This window comes from Aplysia californica, unplaced genomic scaffold (assembly GCF_000002075.1).
Source record: "Aplysia californica isolate F4 #8 unplaced genomic scaffold, AplCal3.0 scaffold00303, whole genome shotgun sequence".
Taxonomy (NCBI): Eukaryota; Metazoa; Mollusca; class Gastropoda; order Aplysiida; family Aplysiidae; genus Aplysia; species Aplysia californica.
The window spans coordinates 609,100-629,117 of NW_004797573.1; the positions used below are offsets into that span (position 1 = coordinate 609,100).

Consider the following 20,018-nt stretch of genomic DNA (forward strand, 5'->3'; position numbering starts at 1 on the left):
CTGTCATGATTGTATCCTGAGAGTTTCAAATAGCGCACCCTGTAGTGAAACGGGAAATGCACCATAGTGCATGGCCTAGGTTTTTATAGAACAAGTCTCGGATATAATATAATAATTTTCAAACAATGACCTCGCAGCCAGTGTGAGCCTGTAGAACTAAGATTTAAAACTTGGACAACCGTGTATTGCTGTCTACAGTCCCTTGGGACGCCACAAATTGATGACAGTCCTTGTTCCACTACTTTTATCATATTTCATTTTGAGACGGAATCCAATTTTCTCATCAGTTACTTGAGTTACACTGCTTGAAGAAAAAAACACTTTCATGCATGATTGTTATACAACCTGATATCATAACCATTCAATATGTATTGTCTGCCAACTTTATGAAATAATACATGATGTTTGTAATAATAAGGTAGATCATTTGTATAATAGCACCTACTCCTGTAAACACAGCTCTTGGCATTTTATATAAACTCAAGTAGGCCTACAGTGCAGCCTCTCTATAAAGACCTTTGATATAACGAGATACTCTGTATAGCGACATGGTGCCCAGGTCCCGATTTTTTTCATTATATATCATTAGTAATTTTTGGTTGCCTCTATGTAACGACTACTCTCTATAATGACATTTTTTTCTAGTCCTGACGATGTCGTTATAGAGAGGCGGCACTGCACAAAGAAAATTATCTGAAAAAACTTTGCTCATTTGATTGAAAAAATGAAACAAACATACACGAACACACACAAACACATGCGCGCGCACACACACACACATACATACACACACACACACACACACACACACTCTCTCTCACTCACTCACACACGCACATGTACACACACACATGCATAAACATTATCATGTGACGCACATCATGTTTTTTAAAAATCTACTATCTCTGTCTTTTTGCTAAGACGTGTATCCCACACTGTCTGTAGTTGGCCCCCGTAGCCAGAGTCGAAGCAGACTGCCTAATAATGACTAAATTTTGTCAATGAGGAAGAAATTGCAAATTTAAAAAAAATCATCTTGCCCCTATTGTTTCTGAATGCTAAAAGAATTCTGGATACTTGTACAGAATTATTTGTATGTATGTATTACTAGTATTAGCTAAATTCATCAAAAACAAGTTTATGCCATGGCCATAACTTTTCAACAGTGACAATATGTGTCACGACGCAGTGGAATCAGGCGCTTGTCAATTTTTGGGCATATAGAGTTATTAACACCATCTTAAAACTTGTTCATTTGTCTTGCATTTGACGAAAAAAAAAAAATCCCCCTGTATTTTGAATTGAAGTTGAAATATTTGTGATTGAAGGTGGTTGGGTCGCCTGTTATGAGAGGTAAAACATGGGAGAAAATGGCTACCAAAGTTTGGTGACTTCCAAAGCTTGACAGTCCTTGGAAACTGGAAATTTACATTTTTCGCGCCTTTATTTAATATTTTTCGGTGACATCTACACAGAAATGTGTTTTCAAAAGGACATTAAAGGTGTTGAGACAAAAATTAAAAATTGGAAGAAAAAAATTACCTAATGCCCAGAAAAATGCAGTTTTCTTTGATTTCATTGTTTTGACGAGCGCCTGATTTCACCACGCTGACTCATGTATTTTTCCTTTTTCTAAAGGTCATTTTGCCGAAAAATGAGACTTTTGATATTATGATTATAAGGCATTTGACCTGGAGGTTAAAATAGAAGTTTAGGTTACCGGTATTCCATTATTTGTGAATGTTTATTTCGCCTGTGTTTATTCTTGGTGTGTGTGTACCTAATGCATATATATGTACATATGTATGTACGTGTATGACCACCTGTTGCGAAAAAAAATAAATATCTCACAATTGTAGTAAGATTATTCAGTTCCCAGGATAAAGCAAACTACAGTATAACACGGATAAATTGAATTCGTCGGGACCAGCCTTGGTGGTTCAAGGGATATTTTACAGAGATAAAGGAGAGAAAAAATGTGGGACCGCAGGCACAGTTTGACGTATGCGTGATTTCAAGTCTTCTGGGTTCGACCTATCCATGTTATACAGTATTATTATTTAAGTTTACACTGGAAATATTTGAAAGACTCAATAGTATGGAAGTATGGAGATGTCGACTACATAAAACAATATAACACTACATCATGTATAGTACAGTGGAGTTCACTTATAACGAGTCCGGAAAAAACGAGAAGTCTGTTATAAAGTCACTATTCGAAAACCCCGTTTTTTTTCTCTTCTTTACCTTTGTAAATAAAATACTGCCATAGCGCTATCACTATCAGACAAACATGCGAGTCGGTTATAGCGGAATATTGCTGCTGCTATGCACAGTGCATAGGCCAATTATACATAATGTAAAACCTCGCAGGTTGAGAAACTTGTTGGTGATCTAGCGAAACAAAGAATGGGAGAGCCCACGTGTGTCAACAATAAAGGCTGGAGTGACTGAGTAGGGAGGGTGTGGCATGCGCAGACAAGCAAAACGCATCGCGTGATAGGCCAGCGTAAGCCTAGTTTAGATTATCAAGGCCTACAATGCCTCTCACTTCTCCTATGCGGGGACGGAGAGGTCACAGCAATGTGATTGATGGAGCGAATGTGTGATGTGCGCAAGCAGACGGAATGTACCACAGGGTGTGGTGGGGTGGGGGAAAACACAGTGGGCGAGTTAGCCCAGAGCCCTTTCTTTCTGATCGCCAACACAGAGCTGCTAGTCAACATCGCTAGCGCTAGAGAAAGAAAACTGATTCGATTTTTGATCAAGTAAGACCTAGAGGTCATATTGAAACAAAATCATCACCAGGGGAGATAGTAAATGGAAATAAACAGAACATCAAACTCATAGATTAGGCCTACTTTACAGTTTCCCTTGAAATTATTACTGGATCCCTTATAGCGAGAATCCTGCTATAACGGACATTTTGCACCGGTCCCCTCCCTCTCGTTATAACAGGATTCCACTGTATACTATGCTAATTCTCTGTAAATCTCTATCAGTCTCTGACTAATAGTAATAGTAAATCTGGTCAGTTATCTCTGACTGACATCTGTGGTGTAGCAGTTAGGTGCTTTGCAGGAGACCAAAGTTTTGATTCCCAAATGAGATGGATATTTTTATTGATTATTTTGGTCTTTCTGGTGGGATGTATTCCTCTCAGCCCGGGTTGGCCTTGACAAGCAAGGTGGTAAGCCAACCTCCTAAGTTGTGTTTGGGTTTGTGGTTTCTATGTCTTGAATGAAACATTGACGGTTTCAAATTAATGTTCTTTACACAAGAGCCCCCCATTCTGTTCTTGTAATCAAGATCATCCGTCCTGTGGTGCCGTTATTCTTTTAGTAGATGTTAACGTTTGTACTTGGTGCAGTCGCTCAGAATACGCATAGTTGTGACTAACGCCTTTTGACATATTTTGCTTGATTTTGAATGTTTGGGGACAAAACATTGTCATAGACTCTGACACTGCAAACGCCTCAGATTGCAAAGATTCAGTTACTACCTGTCAATTTAAGATCTGATAAAAATTTAATGCCTCTACTTTTATTTAATTAAACTTCTTGTTTACTTTCCTGAGCTTCTAACTATTTATTTTTCAAACTTTCCTCAAATCTCCTTGAAACTAATCCAGCACACGCATAGCAAAATTGGCGGGATGTGGAAATCTTTTCATTATGTGCGAAAAAGAGTTTTCATACTTTTTTTAAATTTCAAGAGCGGAAAATTTGTTTGCTATAGGAGTGTTCCCGATGTGTATGCCAGAAAATTTTATAAGAAACTTGTGAGTGTTCCACCTTATCAAGTATGTTTTCATCAGTTTTGAACTTGTAAAAATATGTGTCAGTCTCATTTTGTCGGCCAACTGTTCATACCATGTACTAAGCCCAAAATGTTGAATTTTTAACTCACTTGAGCCTATTCCCATGTATAAATTTACGGGACACCCCGATAGATGATTTTAGTAAAAATTGGGCACTAGAAAAATTTTGCAACCTCCAAATACTGCCATTTCAAAACATTGTTAAAATAAAAACTATTCGGACAAATTAGACGCAGTTTTCTTTTTCTATAAGAGCATTTCTTTCTTTCTCTTGCTGCATTAAAAAAAATTATGATAGCTTTCATAGTCTTTTGTGATTAACGTTTCAATATACCCCAAAAGTGTCAGGCTGCAATGATTGTTGGGTAAAACATAGCTCAGGCTCAAGTGAGTTGAAAAAAAACCCAGCTTCTTTTAATCTGCCATAAGATATATTTGCTGAAATTCAAATTCTAAATCCTGAAAAAAGAAAAGATAAAAAAAGTGTAGTGTAGGTGCAATTGTAATTTTTAAAAAGAAATTAAAGGTTTTTTTTCTCTCTCCTGAAAATTTTGCTTCCTGGGCTTCGTACATTTGAAGAGTCTGTTGGCAATATCTTAGTTAGATTGACGTTCTCTCACCTGTGCATCTCATACAAATGGCACCATTCTGATTTATGCCAATTGACTTGTTACTACTGAAAATAAATTTTGTGTTATCTGTTTCAAAACCAGAATAGTCTGTTATTCACTTATTTTTTGACTAAGTGAAGGATAATGTTTTAGTTTTGTTTTGTGCAATTTATTGAGCGACTGGCTTGCAGCTGCAGTGGCATGTTTTGTATCACTACCCTATTAAAAATAGATAAGTGAAGTCAGGTGTCAAGTTCATATACCTGGCGCCTAGCGTCTAAGATGTAGCAGTTAGGCGCTTTGCTGTCATATGCAGGAGACCCAAGTTCGATTCCTGAGTCTGGGTCAGACATATATATGTGTGTGTGTGTGTGTATATATATATATATAATAGATATATATATATATAATAGATATATATTTTATAGGTCATATAATATATATTATATATAAAGATATATTATATATATTTCATAATATAAAGTAAAGCACCGTGTATATTATATCGTGATCAGTAGGCCTACAAATCAAAGCAAAACAAATGTGTAATTCTCTTTTTTTTTAAAATTAAAAATAAATTCTTTCTTCTGTGTGAGAATGCATCGAACCGGCTTTTGAGAATAGCGGTTAGGCGATTCACTGTCGAATATAAAGGTACTGGACCTAAAAAAGAAAATAAAAGTTTGGGTTATTCCATAATTTGTGAATGTTTATTACACGTCATATTATACGTGTTTGTTCTTGGTGTGCACAATCACCTACCGCGCCGCCGTACAGTGAATCATGTTCCACTCCAGGAAACTGGTGTACCGTATACGAGTAACCATGGATTGAGCAAAGGTTGGTTTCCCTGCGAGGGACGACTCCATATATATATATATATATATATATATATATATATATTATACCCAGGTGTACATATACCTGGGTATAAGTAATATGTACATGTATTCTATTCTCACAGAGACGAAGTTAGTCTACAATGTTGTCGTCCTCACAACCCTGATGTATGGTGCAAAGACCTAAACGGTGTACACGTACCAAAGCCATGTCAAGAAGCATCTGCACGTGAGAATTCTATAGACACTGAAGTTCTTAAAAGGACAAATGCCGAGAAGCTGTTATATCTATGTATAATTGTATAAGCTCAAAAGGACCCAACTTTGCTGGGCTGGCCATGTTGTGAGAACGCCTGGTTTCAGACATCAAGACAGTAGATCTATTTAAGCTGTACTCAGAGAAACGCAAAGTTGGCGCACCAGCTACAATTAAGACACGCTGAAAATGTATCTCTGAATTTATTCTGAAGGACGTCAATCAAAGAAGTTATAGAAAATGATTGTTCTTTTAAATAAGGCCCTTGATTTCAAAATAAATCATTTGACATCTCCTGACCGGCCCAGCTGGAGACAGTCACAGTGGGCAGCAAATCGAGGCTTCACGAATAAAAGGAAAATTAACTGAATGATCAAAGAGCGTTGCCTGCAAGTTGCGCCTTCCACAAATGGAAGTGGAGCTTTTGAATGATCAAAATGTCACAAACTTTTCTCTTCCAGAGTTGATTTCATGTTGGCTCAAGCAGAAACCACACGCTTGACCCCAAAGGCCACATTCCTTGGGACTGTACAGTTTAAAACCACAAACACCGCTGAGAAAACCGTTCACTACATTACAATATTCCTCTTCCCATTGGGCAGAGAATATTGCCGCCCCAAGAATTTTAAAGATATAGGCCTATGCTCCACGAACGTTCCTATCTAAAAAAAATATCAAGAACCCAAAGCCTGTTCTTTCTCATGCTTTTTAGTTTCGCAACACAAGGAAATCAACGTGTCTTCTAAAGGTATTGTTCAGCAGCAGCTGCTAGTAACAAAGACCGTGTATTCGCTGTCTTTGCTGGTAGTGCCAACCTCAGCCTTGACATCTTGTGTTGTGAATTGGGGTAATGCAATGGAGTGTTGGCTCCCTGTCGGTGGGGCAAAATAAATGCGCGGCATTTAGGCCATGGAAATGAAAATCAGCGCGGGGGCAGTCCCATGGAAAGCAACCTTTAGTCAAGTCATCCACTAGTTTAATTCTCCTTTTTCGCTTGAGACATATTTCCCTCAGCGGATGCATTGTTTATCATTTTCATACGCTGACGGACGGACTATTATCATAAATCACCATCATCATCTATTATTATTATTATATTTTCATCATTACTAATACATAGTATTAGTATTATTGCAGTTGACTTCACTTGCGTTGAAGGCGTTTGAGTTGATCTTTTTCCACTAGCGCAATTTTAAGTAGGCTACCTCCTTCAACCTTGCTCCATTAAAAAAAGTCAAACTAAATTTACTTTAGGCCTATGATATTATTATACCTGGGTTGATTGATTGTGCTTTTTTTCAATGCCCGGTTGCAAGTAGACTACGCTACAGGTAAGCAGATTTTTTTCCCATATGTATCGTTGGATGTTGATCGCAGGAACATCTTGACAATGTGTATTATATGTGATGCTTCGCGTAGGCTAAAATGCCATACTTAAAGCCAGTATGGGGGCTCTCGTGGCCTAGAGGATAAGCAGTTGGCCTCTCAATACTCTCATTCAAAGGTCCTGGGTTCAAATCCGGGAAGCGACCAAAAAATGTTCTTCTCTAAAATTGTCTCCTTTCACCTCCTTTCCTGCTCTCTAGCAAAGTTCTGTTGTCTGCTTTCATTTCCCTTTTCTGCCCCCACCCCCTCACATCCTTTGCCCCCTCCTCTGGGCTCCTGACTCTTTCTGCAGCCTTTCTACTGCTACTCCTTGGCTCCTCCTTACTGCTGTCTTTCTGCCACACCCCTGATCTTCTGGTAGGAAAGATCTACACATAGCCCTCTCGGACAAGGGCGAAAAATCTCGGAGGGCCCGTGTGCAAGTTGCGCACGTTAAAGATCCCTTGGTTGTCTAAAATCGATAAGAGTAGGCTTCGGCTGCCACCTGGGCAAAATTCAAAATTTCCTACCAACTTGAAATATTAGTTGTGTCCCGCGCGCTCATATGACCTTATGAAGTTGCGAGCGTCGTAAAACACTTTACAAAAACAAAACAAAAGCCAGTACGATCGAAATACTATCAATCTAGATTGTAGGACTACTGTTTAGAGTTGATGAACGCGCAGAAAAGTGCCTCAATAATGCGGTTTAGGGGGGAGGGGAGAGAGGGCGCGAGATGCAGGTGTGAGTGACACCATGACACAACTAGACATTATGTTCTGTGTAACCTCCCTTCCAGGGGCGGCTCGTGGGGCTAAAAAGTGGACGTCCACAATTAAGCTATCGCACGCTGAAGATAGCCAAGGGCATAGTAAATGAGACGGTGTTTAATTTTAGGATCTTTGGGTTGGTGTGGGAGGACCTCGTGCTTTTATTTTCATTCTTTTACTTGTCGCTTTGTTCTCTAGTACTAAATTTGTTTGTTAGCTAAATATCAATTTCGTTCATCCTGTATTGAAACTGAACACTCAAGTAATAACTTTCACCACTGAACTACAAAACCATTCAAAGGCACAACTTATAGGACCGCCACGTTCACCTCCCTCAAGTTAACGGTCACAGAGCCACTTAAAATAGTGGCAAGACAGACAATGAACCAATCACAATTCACTTGAGCAATCCAGCGAGGCTCACATAGCCTAATAAATTATAATAATATTATTAGCAATAGAATGAACAACGGGCGCACAGCAAACTCAAAGCCGGATATCAAGAGCATTGATGGGATGCCTATTCTGAGAGATGCTGCAAGCAAAGGGGAAGCCTTTCTTAAAAGATACATCACACAGACTGATCAGGGTGATGCTGAGACGAGGACAGAGGTAGATCTATGCTAGAGTTTGAAAGGAATCATGAGGGACGAGGGATATGACAACATCATCACAATAGATTTTGTCAAATCTATTCTAAAAACCAACAACAAAACAACACCAGGTCCAGATGGGATAGAGTACAAACACTTTAATGAGCTCAGTGGCGAGGAATTTGAAAAAATTGTGGATGACTACAACAGCAGCATCAGGACATCAACTGTACCAGAAGAGTGGCTGCACGGTTATTTAAAGCACTACCAAAACCTGAGAAGAATCACAAAGAACTCAACAGATACCGCGTTACCACAACGCAAAATGTGTATGGCAAAGTGCTAGAAAAATGCATAGCAAGAATACTCAAGAATGAGCTAGAGAACAACGGGAACCTACCTAAGGAGTTAGGGAGTTACAGACCGAGAAAGGAAACTTGGAACAACGCAGGAACGATGTATATGAAGGCTTTCGGAGAGGAGAAGAGACCGTGGCAATAGCATTAGATCTGGAAGATGCTTGCAATCATGTAAATTATGAGAGGCTAATGCGTGCTCTGCTAGACTGCGTCGTGAATCCGTGGATTGTTGGGTGGATTGCAGGGGCAATGCTAGAAAGAATAGTGGCATTGCGATGTGGTCAATGGATTTCAAGCCCACAGGTGATCAGACCAGGACTCCCACAGGGCTCACCCTTTCGCCCATACTCTTCAATGTCTACACTGCTCGTGTTGCAACGCTGAACAACGTTGGGCCAGGGAGAATACTAACATTAATTGCAGATGACATCTTGGCCTACAGGCAAGGACGGGATCGGCAGAAAATGACACATGAATTACAGCAAGAGGTTGAGAAAATCATGGAGTGGTCTGCTGAATCGACCGCAGTGATCAATCCTCAGAAGGTCACAGCACTTTGGTACTCTTTAAACAATCGAATAGTAAAGACAGATGTTCCAGAGCCGACGGTAAATGGACAGAATATTCAAAGACGTCTGAAGATGCGGTATCTGGTTTTCGATCACTGTCTATCCTTCAAAGATCACATAGATGGTGTTGTGGAAATGGAAAAGAAGGGCTTGAATGCAGTGAAGGTCATGCGGCTTCAGGAATGGAACAAAGGCTACTGCTTCTTATGTATCAGCAGCTAGTTTTGGCAGTAATCGATTATGGGCTCGGAGTATTGACCTTGACAAAAACCCTACTGGACAAGATAGATTGAATTCAAAATTAAGCCAAGCGCATCATACTAGGCTGGACCAGGGATACGCCAGTTATCTGTATGAGGTATGTACAGTGGAACTCGGATTCGACGAGCGGGCCTGACCTAAAATCTTGTTGAATCAGAGTGTTCGTTATAGCAAACATGAGGTTTTGTGTAGATAATTACAGGCACTGAGCAAGTAATGTATAAAGAGAAGTCACAAATAGTGCCTGAAATGCCCGCATATTACGAGCTGTTAAAAAAAAAAAAAGACCGATGCGTTCAAATGCATTCCTGTGTCATCTCGATTGTTTACCACAAAGTTGTGTTGCTGTGTAGATCCTAGCATAATGGCAACTTTTGATTTCATAGACAAGCGCACACTTCATTACGAAGATCTACGTCAAGACTTTGTTTTTTGTTTTTGAAAGTGTTTTACGGCGCTCGCAACTGCATAAAGTCATATGAGCGCGCGGGACACACCTAACATTTTCAGTTGGTAGGAAATTTTGAATTTTACCCGGGTGGCGGCCGAAGCCTGCTCTTATCGTTTTTAGACCACCAAGGGATCTTTAACGTGCGCAACTTGCACACGGGCCCTCCGAGATTTTTCGCCCTTGTCTGAGAAGGCTAGGGGTAGATCTTTCCTACCAGAAGATCAGGGGTGTGGCAGAAAGACAGCAGTAAGGAGGAACCAAGGAGTAGCAGTAGAAAGACTGCAGAAAGAGTCAGGAGCCCAGAGGAGGGGGCAAAGGATGTGAGGGGGTGGGGGCAGAAAGTGGAAATGAAAGCAGACAACAGAACATTGATAGAGAACAGGAAAGGAGGTGAAAGGAGGGGGCTCTCGTGGCCTAGAGGTTAAGGTGTTGGCCTCTCATTCAAAGGTCCCGGGTGCGAATCCGGGTAGCGAACGTCAAGACTAGTTTATCATTGTAATAATGGTCAGTTGCCGAGGGGGAAAAAGACTGTGACGCGTTTGTATCTGCGACGTTCAACGCCCGGATCGCTAGTGCGCCCCCTCCCTCCCCGACACACACACACACACACACACACACACACACACACACACACACACACACACACACACACACACACACACAGTCACATGTGTGCAGGCCGCCCATCCGACTCCGACACGCACCAGAGTAGACACGTGCGCGAGCCAACAACGCATGTGTTGGTATGAAAAAAAAGGCCGCTGATTGGTCGCATGCAATCGGCTAAGTGAATAATGGTTCACGATGCAGTTGCAATGGATGGTTTACGGGAATAGATAAAGTTCGTTCTAGGAGAAAAATGAGCGAAGCCACGTCTGCGGGGGCAGTTCACCCTGGAAGCGACCTCGTTGAATCCGAGCTCGCTGATTTAAGTGCTCGTTGAATCCGGGTTATTTTTAATGATTTTAAAGAAGAAAAAAAACGGGGAATCTATCTCATCTCGTTGAATCCGAGTTCCACTGTATTGGGCCCCATGTTAGTGGAAAACAGACACAAAGTGGCTCAGGTCAGGGTGAACATGAGGGTGGCGGCTGATAAGCAACACTCACTTCACGAAGCCATTAGAGCAATCAAGGGAAATCGCCTAAAACGATCCGAGGAGTTTTTTGGATGGCTGAGGCTGAAAACACCATCAAGGAAGTCTGCCCACTGGAAGATATAAAACAGGGTGAAGAATGGATAAATGATGAATAAGAGACAGCAGGAAGATTTTGGGAAGGGAGTGATTACGCTGAACAGAGCATGTAGAGGTGGCTGCAGGGGGCGACAGATGCTGAGATACGACAACTGGTTGAGGAAAACTCACGGCACGGAGATGTGGTTGTATACACGGATGGATCTGTTAAACAAGAAGAAAAATCTGGATGGGACTTCTCAGCAAGAGTGAGCGGCAGATTGGTGCAGGAACAGCTGAGAGCATACGATATGACAACATCTAGCATGAGAATGGAGATAGAGGCAATCACTCAGGCTCTCAAATGGGTCTCAACAACTCGACGAGCACATGTGATCTTTGTCACAGACTCTCAGAGCACTCTGTGGAAGATTGAGAGTGGTAACCTTAGAGCTGAATGGACAGAGCTCCTGAAGAAGACAACACTAAAAAAGATCACGTGGATCTTCACCCCGGGCCATGCTGGAGTCAAGGGCAATGAGCGGGCTGATGAGCTCGCTGAAAAAGCAAGACCTGAAGGGAAGCTGTGCCCTGACAAACCTGAAATTGTACGTTCAGTCAGGGAAAAACGAGAAAAAAACCCAAGAAGAGTCGGAATACCATCATCTTGAGCGACTTTGTGAGCTTGGAATCAGATGGGGCGCCTGCAGAAGTTCAAGACTTAGTGGGAGGAGCAGAAGGCTATGGAATCAACCATTGCTTGGAACCGTCAGCATCTATACACTTTGAGATGTGCCTCTTCATGGGAACGGAGCGCTTATGGGGATGCCCCTTGTGCAGTGATGTTGGTCCTTCACACAAGTAAGCACGAGCAATAGCGCACGGTCTATTGTGTTTATTTTTAGACTGCCTACTGCTGGCTATGTTTCGGCACTATTCGGCAGGAGTACATTTGAGATGTGCCATCTTATTCATATTAATGTACTGCAAAACTCGCTACGAGTGCTGTCATCGCTTGGGTTATCCCCGAGAGCGATTTATAGGTCAGGTTACACTGTTGAGTATACTTTTATGTTTATTAGCTAAAGTGCGTTGACTTTGGCATTGCATAGTAGATGTTTTACGGCGCTATAGACACAGAAATGAGTATGACAGTTATGGTGCCAATGAGGACCTTGTTTTGGTGTAATATTTGGCTAGTGTTTGTTTCTGGCTTCTTTAATTTTATTATTGTGGGTGTTTTACCTTATAGAACATTAAAAGATTTTGTTTGGCACTGCACGACCGTCTCTATGGACGAACCGCGCCTGCTCCATGCCTTCAGCCTGCCCATCATTTAGCTCGATTTGCACGTTCCATGTCCATAGGACAGGATACCGGATATATGTCACAGTGCGCAATCTAGGTTTTTTTGTGACAACGACCTGTTCGTTCACAGTTCATGCTGCACCGAATTTTCATCACGGATTACGGATCCTGAATCGGAAGTGAAAGCGAAACGTGTGAAAACCAAGCAGCAAAACCAAAAACAACTACAAAATGTGTCTTTGTCCAAATGATTCACACTTAAATAGAGAGTCTAAATGTGGGAGACACGACGTTTATGTGATTTGGCTGAGGGCACCGTTTCGTTCATTCGACTTTTGATTCTGCATAAAAGAAAGTGTCACTGGCCCCCAAGCCAGAATTTAGTGATCCCGTTTTCTAGGTTTCGCCCGTCCTAACTGGCATATTTGTAATTCGTAAATCAACAATGTTTAGCTCTTCTGTGGCTGTGGACTGGACACTACGCATGCAAAGAAATCTTCAAGCAAGGAAGGGCCTGTCACCTCGGCCTTCGTCTTGTGTTTTGGACTTGGCAGTTCTTGTTGGTCGATAGCTGTTGTTCTAGGCTTTGTACTAAGCCTGCCAATTACCCGAGACACCGATAAGACCTAGCCAAGATCGACTTGGTCTAGATTATCTAGATCTAAAATCTAGAACTTCTCCTGGTCCTGGCTAGCCAAGGAGGGCCTAGATCTAGCTAGGCTTTAGGCGTACACTGTTTAACTGTTTAGAACAAGGAGATCAAGATTCTAGGCCTAGATTTAGATCTAGAGAATAGACTAGATTCTAGATCTAAATCTACCCTTTTTTTTACGCAGGGCACATACAGTGAAGTTGGTTATCAATCAATAATGTTCAGAGGCATAGATCTACAGTACAGTACAGTGTAAAGATAGACTAGAGATCTAGTTTGTATTCTTTGTTAGATCTACAAATCTAGTGATTATACTACTAGAGTTCTAGTTCGCACAAACTTTAAAAAATGAAGATCACTTGTTGCCCAGGGTGTAATTCCAACTTCACGTCTGTGGTAGTTGTTCCGCAGTCCCGTGGTCGTCAGACTGTTTCGAAATGTCCTTTGATTTTGAGGTGTGGACACACTTTCTGTGAAGTTTGCATGATACAAAGCGCAAAGAAAAGAACGGATGTGGTTCAGAAAGAACAAGGCAGTTTAGTTGAAGTGGAATTCAAAGCAGAAATATCATGCCCTATATGCAAAAGACTAACATTGTTGCCCAGTGGAGTGAAAGACTTACCTAGGAACATTTACCTGACAGCTTGCATTAGCACAAATCACCATGCCAAGCTGGAAGAAAATCTCGGTCATTTTGTTCCCTTGCCAACAAAAAAACTGCTCCAGAAATCCATGTTAGATTCCATGAAAGACAATAAAAGTGACCTTAAATGCAACATGTGTGGGATAAAGAAAGCTTCTTGCGAGTGCAAAGAATGTGACAATGTATTATGCTCTGATTGTTTTAACATTGTACACAAGCTTTCAGCAGCAATAAAACATCATAAGCCAGTGGCAATCTTAAGAGAGGGTTCAAAGGAGAGAGAAACTTTGTGCGAAGAACACAAGAGACCTATAGAATATTTTTGTACAGAAGACAATGTCCCGATTTGTTCCAGATGTTATATAACTGGTGATCATAAACAGCATCCCATTGTCTCCTTTGAAGAAAAAAATAAGGATTTTGTTGATGAAATACAACAAGAACTACCAGTGGCAAATGCTGTTCTGACTTGTCTGAAGAAAGTTGACAAACAAATATTGTCAACCATGCCAGCTTTCAAGAGTGAGACCAAAGCTCTCATTGAAAAAGTAAATGCAAGCTTTGTGAATTTGCATGCTTTGCTTCAGGCCCGTGAAATGGAGATTATAGATTGCCTAACTGCAGCCTACTATAATGGACTTCATGAACTTGAAGAAAAGAGAGTTAAATTTGAGCATTGCAAGCTCAACTTGGAAATTTCTGTAAAACAAGCCAAGAAACTTACAGAAAACAGTGGTTTCGTTATGGATGCTGAAAACACCCTTGAAGGACTCCGTGGAGCCAAGAATATTCCATGTGTTCTAACTGATGAAGATCCTGTTGATGTTAAACGTTTACAGTGGCAAGAGAATGGTTCATCAGAACTGTTGTCTGCAATTTGCTCCTTTGGAAATATTATTGGAGAAATGAATGACAGGGTACAGTTCAAAACTGCTGAGGATGCTCAATTGCTACAGATGGTTCCAGATGATGACACAGATAGTGTTTCGTCTCGATCATCTGCCATTTCCAATAAAAGTGTCGTGAGAAGTGAAAGCATATTGTCAAGGGCTCTCAGCACAACCACCGATTACACTGAGGATGATGTAGAACTTGAAAGGGAAGACACTGATGGAGGTTCGTTGAAATCAAAAACAGTGGCAACTAAAGAAACAATTACTGAACCTATTGTGAAAGGCCCTCCTCAAAAAGTTGTTTTGTCGCACATAAACTCTCCAAACAGCTTCTATGTACAGCTAGTGAGTAACAGGAAAAAACTGGAAACTCTGTCACATAATATGAACGTTTGGTGCAGCAGTACTTCCTCAAGCAAGTACATCCCGTTGACTCTTGAAAGAAACATGTTGGTTTTAGCCAGGTACTCTGGAGACAAACAGTGGTACCGAGCAAGAGTTCTGAGCATTGAGGATCCATCAGATGACAAAGGGACAACTAAATTCAGGGTAATACTCTTTGTTATGTAATCCTGTTCGATGACAATGTTATATTATAATTAATGTCTTTCTCTTTACATCAATAAAAATGTTGCAGCAGCAATTCCTTAACGGTGAGATGTGGAAAAAAAAATAAGGGAGAAAATAATTTCAGTTTATTAATGAAAAGCATTTCTCAGTCTCCTGTAATTTTGTAAAATGTCTTAGTTGACGAAAGGCAAGTTTTTCTGTGCAAAATTCAAACTCACTGGGGTATGTTCAGAATATTAAAAATGTTATGTTTTGTCACAGAGCCAGGTCCTGAGTTTTGAAAAAGAGGTATTTGAAACCCTGATCAGTCTAAGAATGGTATTCATGATGCTTCCATTTTTTTTCCCTAGAGAATATAGAAGAGCTAGGTCGAGACGTATTTCAATTAATTAATAAAAATCCAAAGTTTTTCCATGTAGAGTTTTTAGCACACATGCGAGGGGGGGGGGGGTGTTGGCCGGTATAGTTGAAGACAGCGGACATGTCCTACTCGGTTGAACATGGTCTGTCTCTGCCGAGAAGCGTAAGTCCCACCTGATTGGCCAGGGTAACGACTGCACCTTGAGGCATTAAGTTCAAAAGTGGTGGCGTTTAGAATTTTGGTGTGTGTATGTTGGTGGATTGCTTCATTTTGCGGTGGTTTTTTGATGAGGGAAAGTCCGCGTTTGAGCCTCGGTACAGACAAAGATTTTTTCGCACCCTCCTGCCCACCCAGCAGTAATGGGTACCTGACTTCGCGTTTGGGAAGTAAAGGTGGTGTGGAAAGGGACTGGCCACCCTACCACAAAATCCTGAAAGCCCAGGAAGTTATCTCACTAACAAGGCAATCCCCAATGTCCGGATTGGATGCGGGAACAACTATACTTTTTACTTTATTTAGATAACATTTTGTAGTGGTTAAGAATTGATAAAAGTAAGTTGCAACAGCGAGTCACCATGTGACTAGATAGGACTATTTTAAGAAACTCGACAAACTAAAACCATCAAATCATCTTTAAAACGGCCATTGACAGCCCCAGGCCTCTGTAAATGCAAAGGGAAAATTATTCAAACCGATCCTTTTCCCAAGTTCTAAGCCTATATTATATGTATAAACTGGTAGACCTTCAACAAAACCAGTTATTAGACCGGTTCGGTGGTAGACATTCAACTCAAGAATAACATGGATATCTGGAATTTATCGAGGGATACGTGAACGGTATGTGCATCAGTTGTGCCAGAGAATCAAAGGAAGCAACAAAGATTGGGTCAGAACAGATTTTCATTTTTCGGCCATTGTTCTAGATCAGATAGGTAAGATCTATTTCTGCTGACTTGAATTTGAAATTTGAGAGAAATTGAAATTGACCAACTGAGAATGAGAATGAGAAACACGGTAAACAACGCTTTGTGGTTCGATCGGTGATGAGCCTGGCGGTACCAAGACAGTTTAATTGTAACGCGGGTCAGTGGTGAGCGATCTGTAGTCTGCACCAATTGAACGGTGCCTTTTCAAATTTTTCAAAATATAATTTGATAAATAAACATTTCTCAACAGTTATCAACAATGCGATGACGAAACAATCAAATAATGCAGCCCTACCCCACCTCTCCCTCCAGGCACACAGTCCTTTGCAAAGAGGGGTGGGGCAGCCGATTGTGTGATGCACAACCCTACCTCTCGCCCACTCCACACAAGCCTAGCTAGGCCTAGGACCAAGGCACGCTCAGAGGGCAGGCATGTTGAGCAGCACACAAAAAAATAGCACAGCCAGCTGCTTTCGTGGAGGGGGGGGGGGGGGGCTCCTCTAGAAAGTTACTGACGCAATCTATCAATGGTCCTTGAACCTTCTCCTTCATGCCAAACGTAACACTTCACGTCTTTGGTTACCAAATTTAAAAATATAATAGACAGCTAATTTGGTCCTGTTATGATATAGTGCAGCACATGCGTTCAACGCCATACTAATAAATCCGCTTGCACACTAGACATAATTTTGTCCCATCCACTGGGTTTTGTGCCAGCTTCATGTTAGATTCTTTCTCCTACCTTGCATACATCACAATCACATTGATCCTTCCGACATACACACAACAGGTTGCTCTTTTTGAATATCTTTCTAAAGTCGGCTGGGACAATGTGTGAGTCTTTCCGTTTTCTTTGGTACTCTCTTTAAAGACCCCTGAGGCTTTGAAAGTGCATTAGTCGATAGAGTTAGATTTGAGTCGAAGTTAACAAAGGCAGCACTTCGTTTTGATGTTACCCTCCAGTCTGTTTTGACAAAGGCCACAGTTGTGTGGGTCGTGTCACCTACGCGACAGGTGAACCCCTCAACAAGCCACTGGATCTGCGTGATTCAATCGTCCATACGCCACCGGGCTGCAAAACTGGTACTTGGGCGGTTTAATCATGTAGAAATTGGGGACTGGTGTGACATATAGGCGATTGATTTACTGAAGGACTGAAACTCTTTGCATTGGAGTAATCTTTCAAACTCGAGATTTCAACATAAGATGACTCAAAGGCTGTATTACATAAAGGGATCAAAATGTAATTTTTGAACATTTTGTCACTTAAGTGATTGAATCACGCGGCTAGCGATATATGTATTATTAGTATTATTAAGTATGTTAATGCCATAATATTTCACCGTCTTTCATTGTCGGTCAACTTACGAAGTATTGAAAATTATTCACCATTTTCTTCTTTCTAATTCCCAGGTCCGTGTCGTTTACATCGATTTTGGAAATGAGGAAGTTGTCGGATTGAAAGATGTGCGCACAATGCAAGATCGTTTCATGGACTTTCCAGAGTTCAAAGTTCATTGTGCTCTGTTTGACATGGCTCCCTTTGATGAAGACAGCTCCTGGGATGTGGAAGTCATCCATGAGTTTCAGAAATTGACCAATGAGAAGGTATGAAAGCTTCATAATTTATTGTTGCCTATTTCTTGTCCATTGACATTGAGGAAAAGGATGTTCAATCAGTGGCGTTAATTGTGTGCCAAATGACTTCCTCTGGCCTTTGAAGTTGAAGACCAATGAAAACAAAAGTGCTAAAAGTAAAGTATTTTTAAAACTTGTCTGACCGAACCCGAACGTCCTGATCCTTAACACTTTTCACCCACGCAGCGCGCAGAGTACGCAACACTTGTTCCCATGGACCAGGATATAGGTGCGACACACTCTATATCACACCGGTGCTGATCGGCGGCCTGTGGGGAAAAGGGACGACTTCTTACCGTTGCCCATCGGCGTCCCATGGGGGCAAAGTGTTAATGATCAATATTTTAACACAACTCCCTTGCTGGTGGGGGGCCCCGTAGTTTTACTATGGGGGAGCAAAGAATACACCTGCTGTGATACTGCGTGTCGTAAGAGGCGACTAAAAGTGCATAGGTCTGGTCGCCCGAAAGTGCCAGTTTGCGGAGGGCCAACTACCCAACCCAGTAAAAAACAGTAAGTTACAGAAACACGGACAAACACAGCTTTTTATTTTTCGATCTTGGGAGACGGAGGAGCTTCTGTATCAGCAGGAACAATGAAGGACAGTGGACAAAGCCGAGAGGACTCTTCTGACCCGAAACCTTCTCTGTCGAACAAGTCTCTCCGGATTGCGTCGTGGAATGTTCGCACCTTGCATGAAACAGGAAAGAGTTCTCAAGTAGTACAAGAGATGAAGAGATACAGGCTGCACATACTAGGAGTCAGCGAAACACACTGGATACAGTCTGGACAGAAGCAGCTCAGCTCGGGGGAACAAGTATTGTATTCAGGGAGGGAAGATAAGTACCATGCGGAGGGAGTGGAAATTATTTTGAGTAAGTATGCACAGAAGTCACTTAGAGGATGGGAACCACACGGGGAAAGGATCATCATGGCTTCATTCACTACAAGGAGCAAGAACATCAACATGAATATAGTACAGATCTACGCCCCAACAAATGATGCTTCAGATGAAGACAAGGATGCCTTTTACAGCCAGCTCCAGGGGTCATCGACAAACTACCAAGGAAGGATGTCAACGTCATAATGGGAGATGCCAATGCCAAGATTGGTCAGGACAACGTTGGGTATGAAAGAATTATGGGACAACATGGTTTGGGACAAATGAATGAGAACGGGGAGCGATTCGCAAATATATGTGCTTTCAACAGTTTTGTTATTGGAGGCTCTGTTTTTCCCCACAAGAGGATCCACAAGGCCACATGGGTTTCGCCAGATGGAGTGACGGAGAACCAGATAGATCATTTTTGTATCTCTCGTAAGTTCAGGCGTTTAATGGAAGATGTCAAAGTACAGAGAGGGGCAGATGTTGGATCGGATCATCATCTGCTGTTGGCAAAACTGAAGCTACGACTCAAAAAGCACGGAACCAGCACAGGAATCAAAAGAACCAAGTTCCAAGTAAGTCTCTTGGACGGACACAAGAAAGAAGAGTTTCAACTGCAGCTGAGGAACAGATTTCAACCTCTGGCTGATCTTGACGGGGAGGACACGGAGGTGGATACACACTGGACCAAGGTCAAAGAAGTCTTTACATCAACATGTCACGAAGTACTCGGTGGGAAGAAATGGGAGCACAAGGAATGGATTAGCCAACACTCATTGGATCTAATTAGGATAAGAAGACAACTGAAGGCAGAAGCGAATGCAAGTAGAACAAGAGGATACAAATCGGATGTATTGGAGCAGTACAGGACAACAGCTAAAGATGTCAAGAAATCAATAAGAAAAGACAAGGAGGAATTCATGAACAGGCTGGCTGAGAAGGCAAAGGAAGCAGCCATAGGAGGGCACATGCGAATCCTTTACCAGACCACAAGGACACCTGCTGGAAAATATGGGAAACCTGAAGTACCTGTTAAGGACCAAGACGGGAAAAGCATTTTTGGAAAGGAAGCT

The 20,018-nt window shown here is 41.6% G+C and overlaps 1 protein-coding gene across 1 annotated transcript in view; it reads left to right on the plus strand.

Annotated features, from left to right (window-relative positions):
- The first annotated feature begins 12,359 nt into the window (after positions 1 to 12,359).
- The window catches only part of LOC101853010 (RING finger protein 17), a 34,708-nt gene continuing 27,049 nt past the window's right edge, over positions 12,360 to 20,018 (plus strand). Inside the window, exons 1-2 of the mRNA XM_005101900.3 lie at positions 12,360 to 15,113; positions 17,835 to 18,029. Of these exons, the coding sequence (XP_005101957.1) occupies positions 13,377 to 15,113; positions 17,835 to 18,029 (1,932 nt within the window). The 5' untranslated portion in view covers positions 12,360 to 13,376. The remainder of the gene's footprint in view (positions 15,114 to 17,834; positions 18,030 to 20,018) is intronic.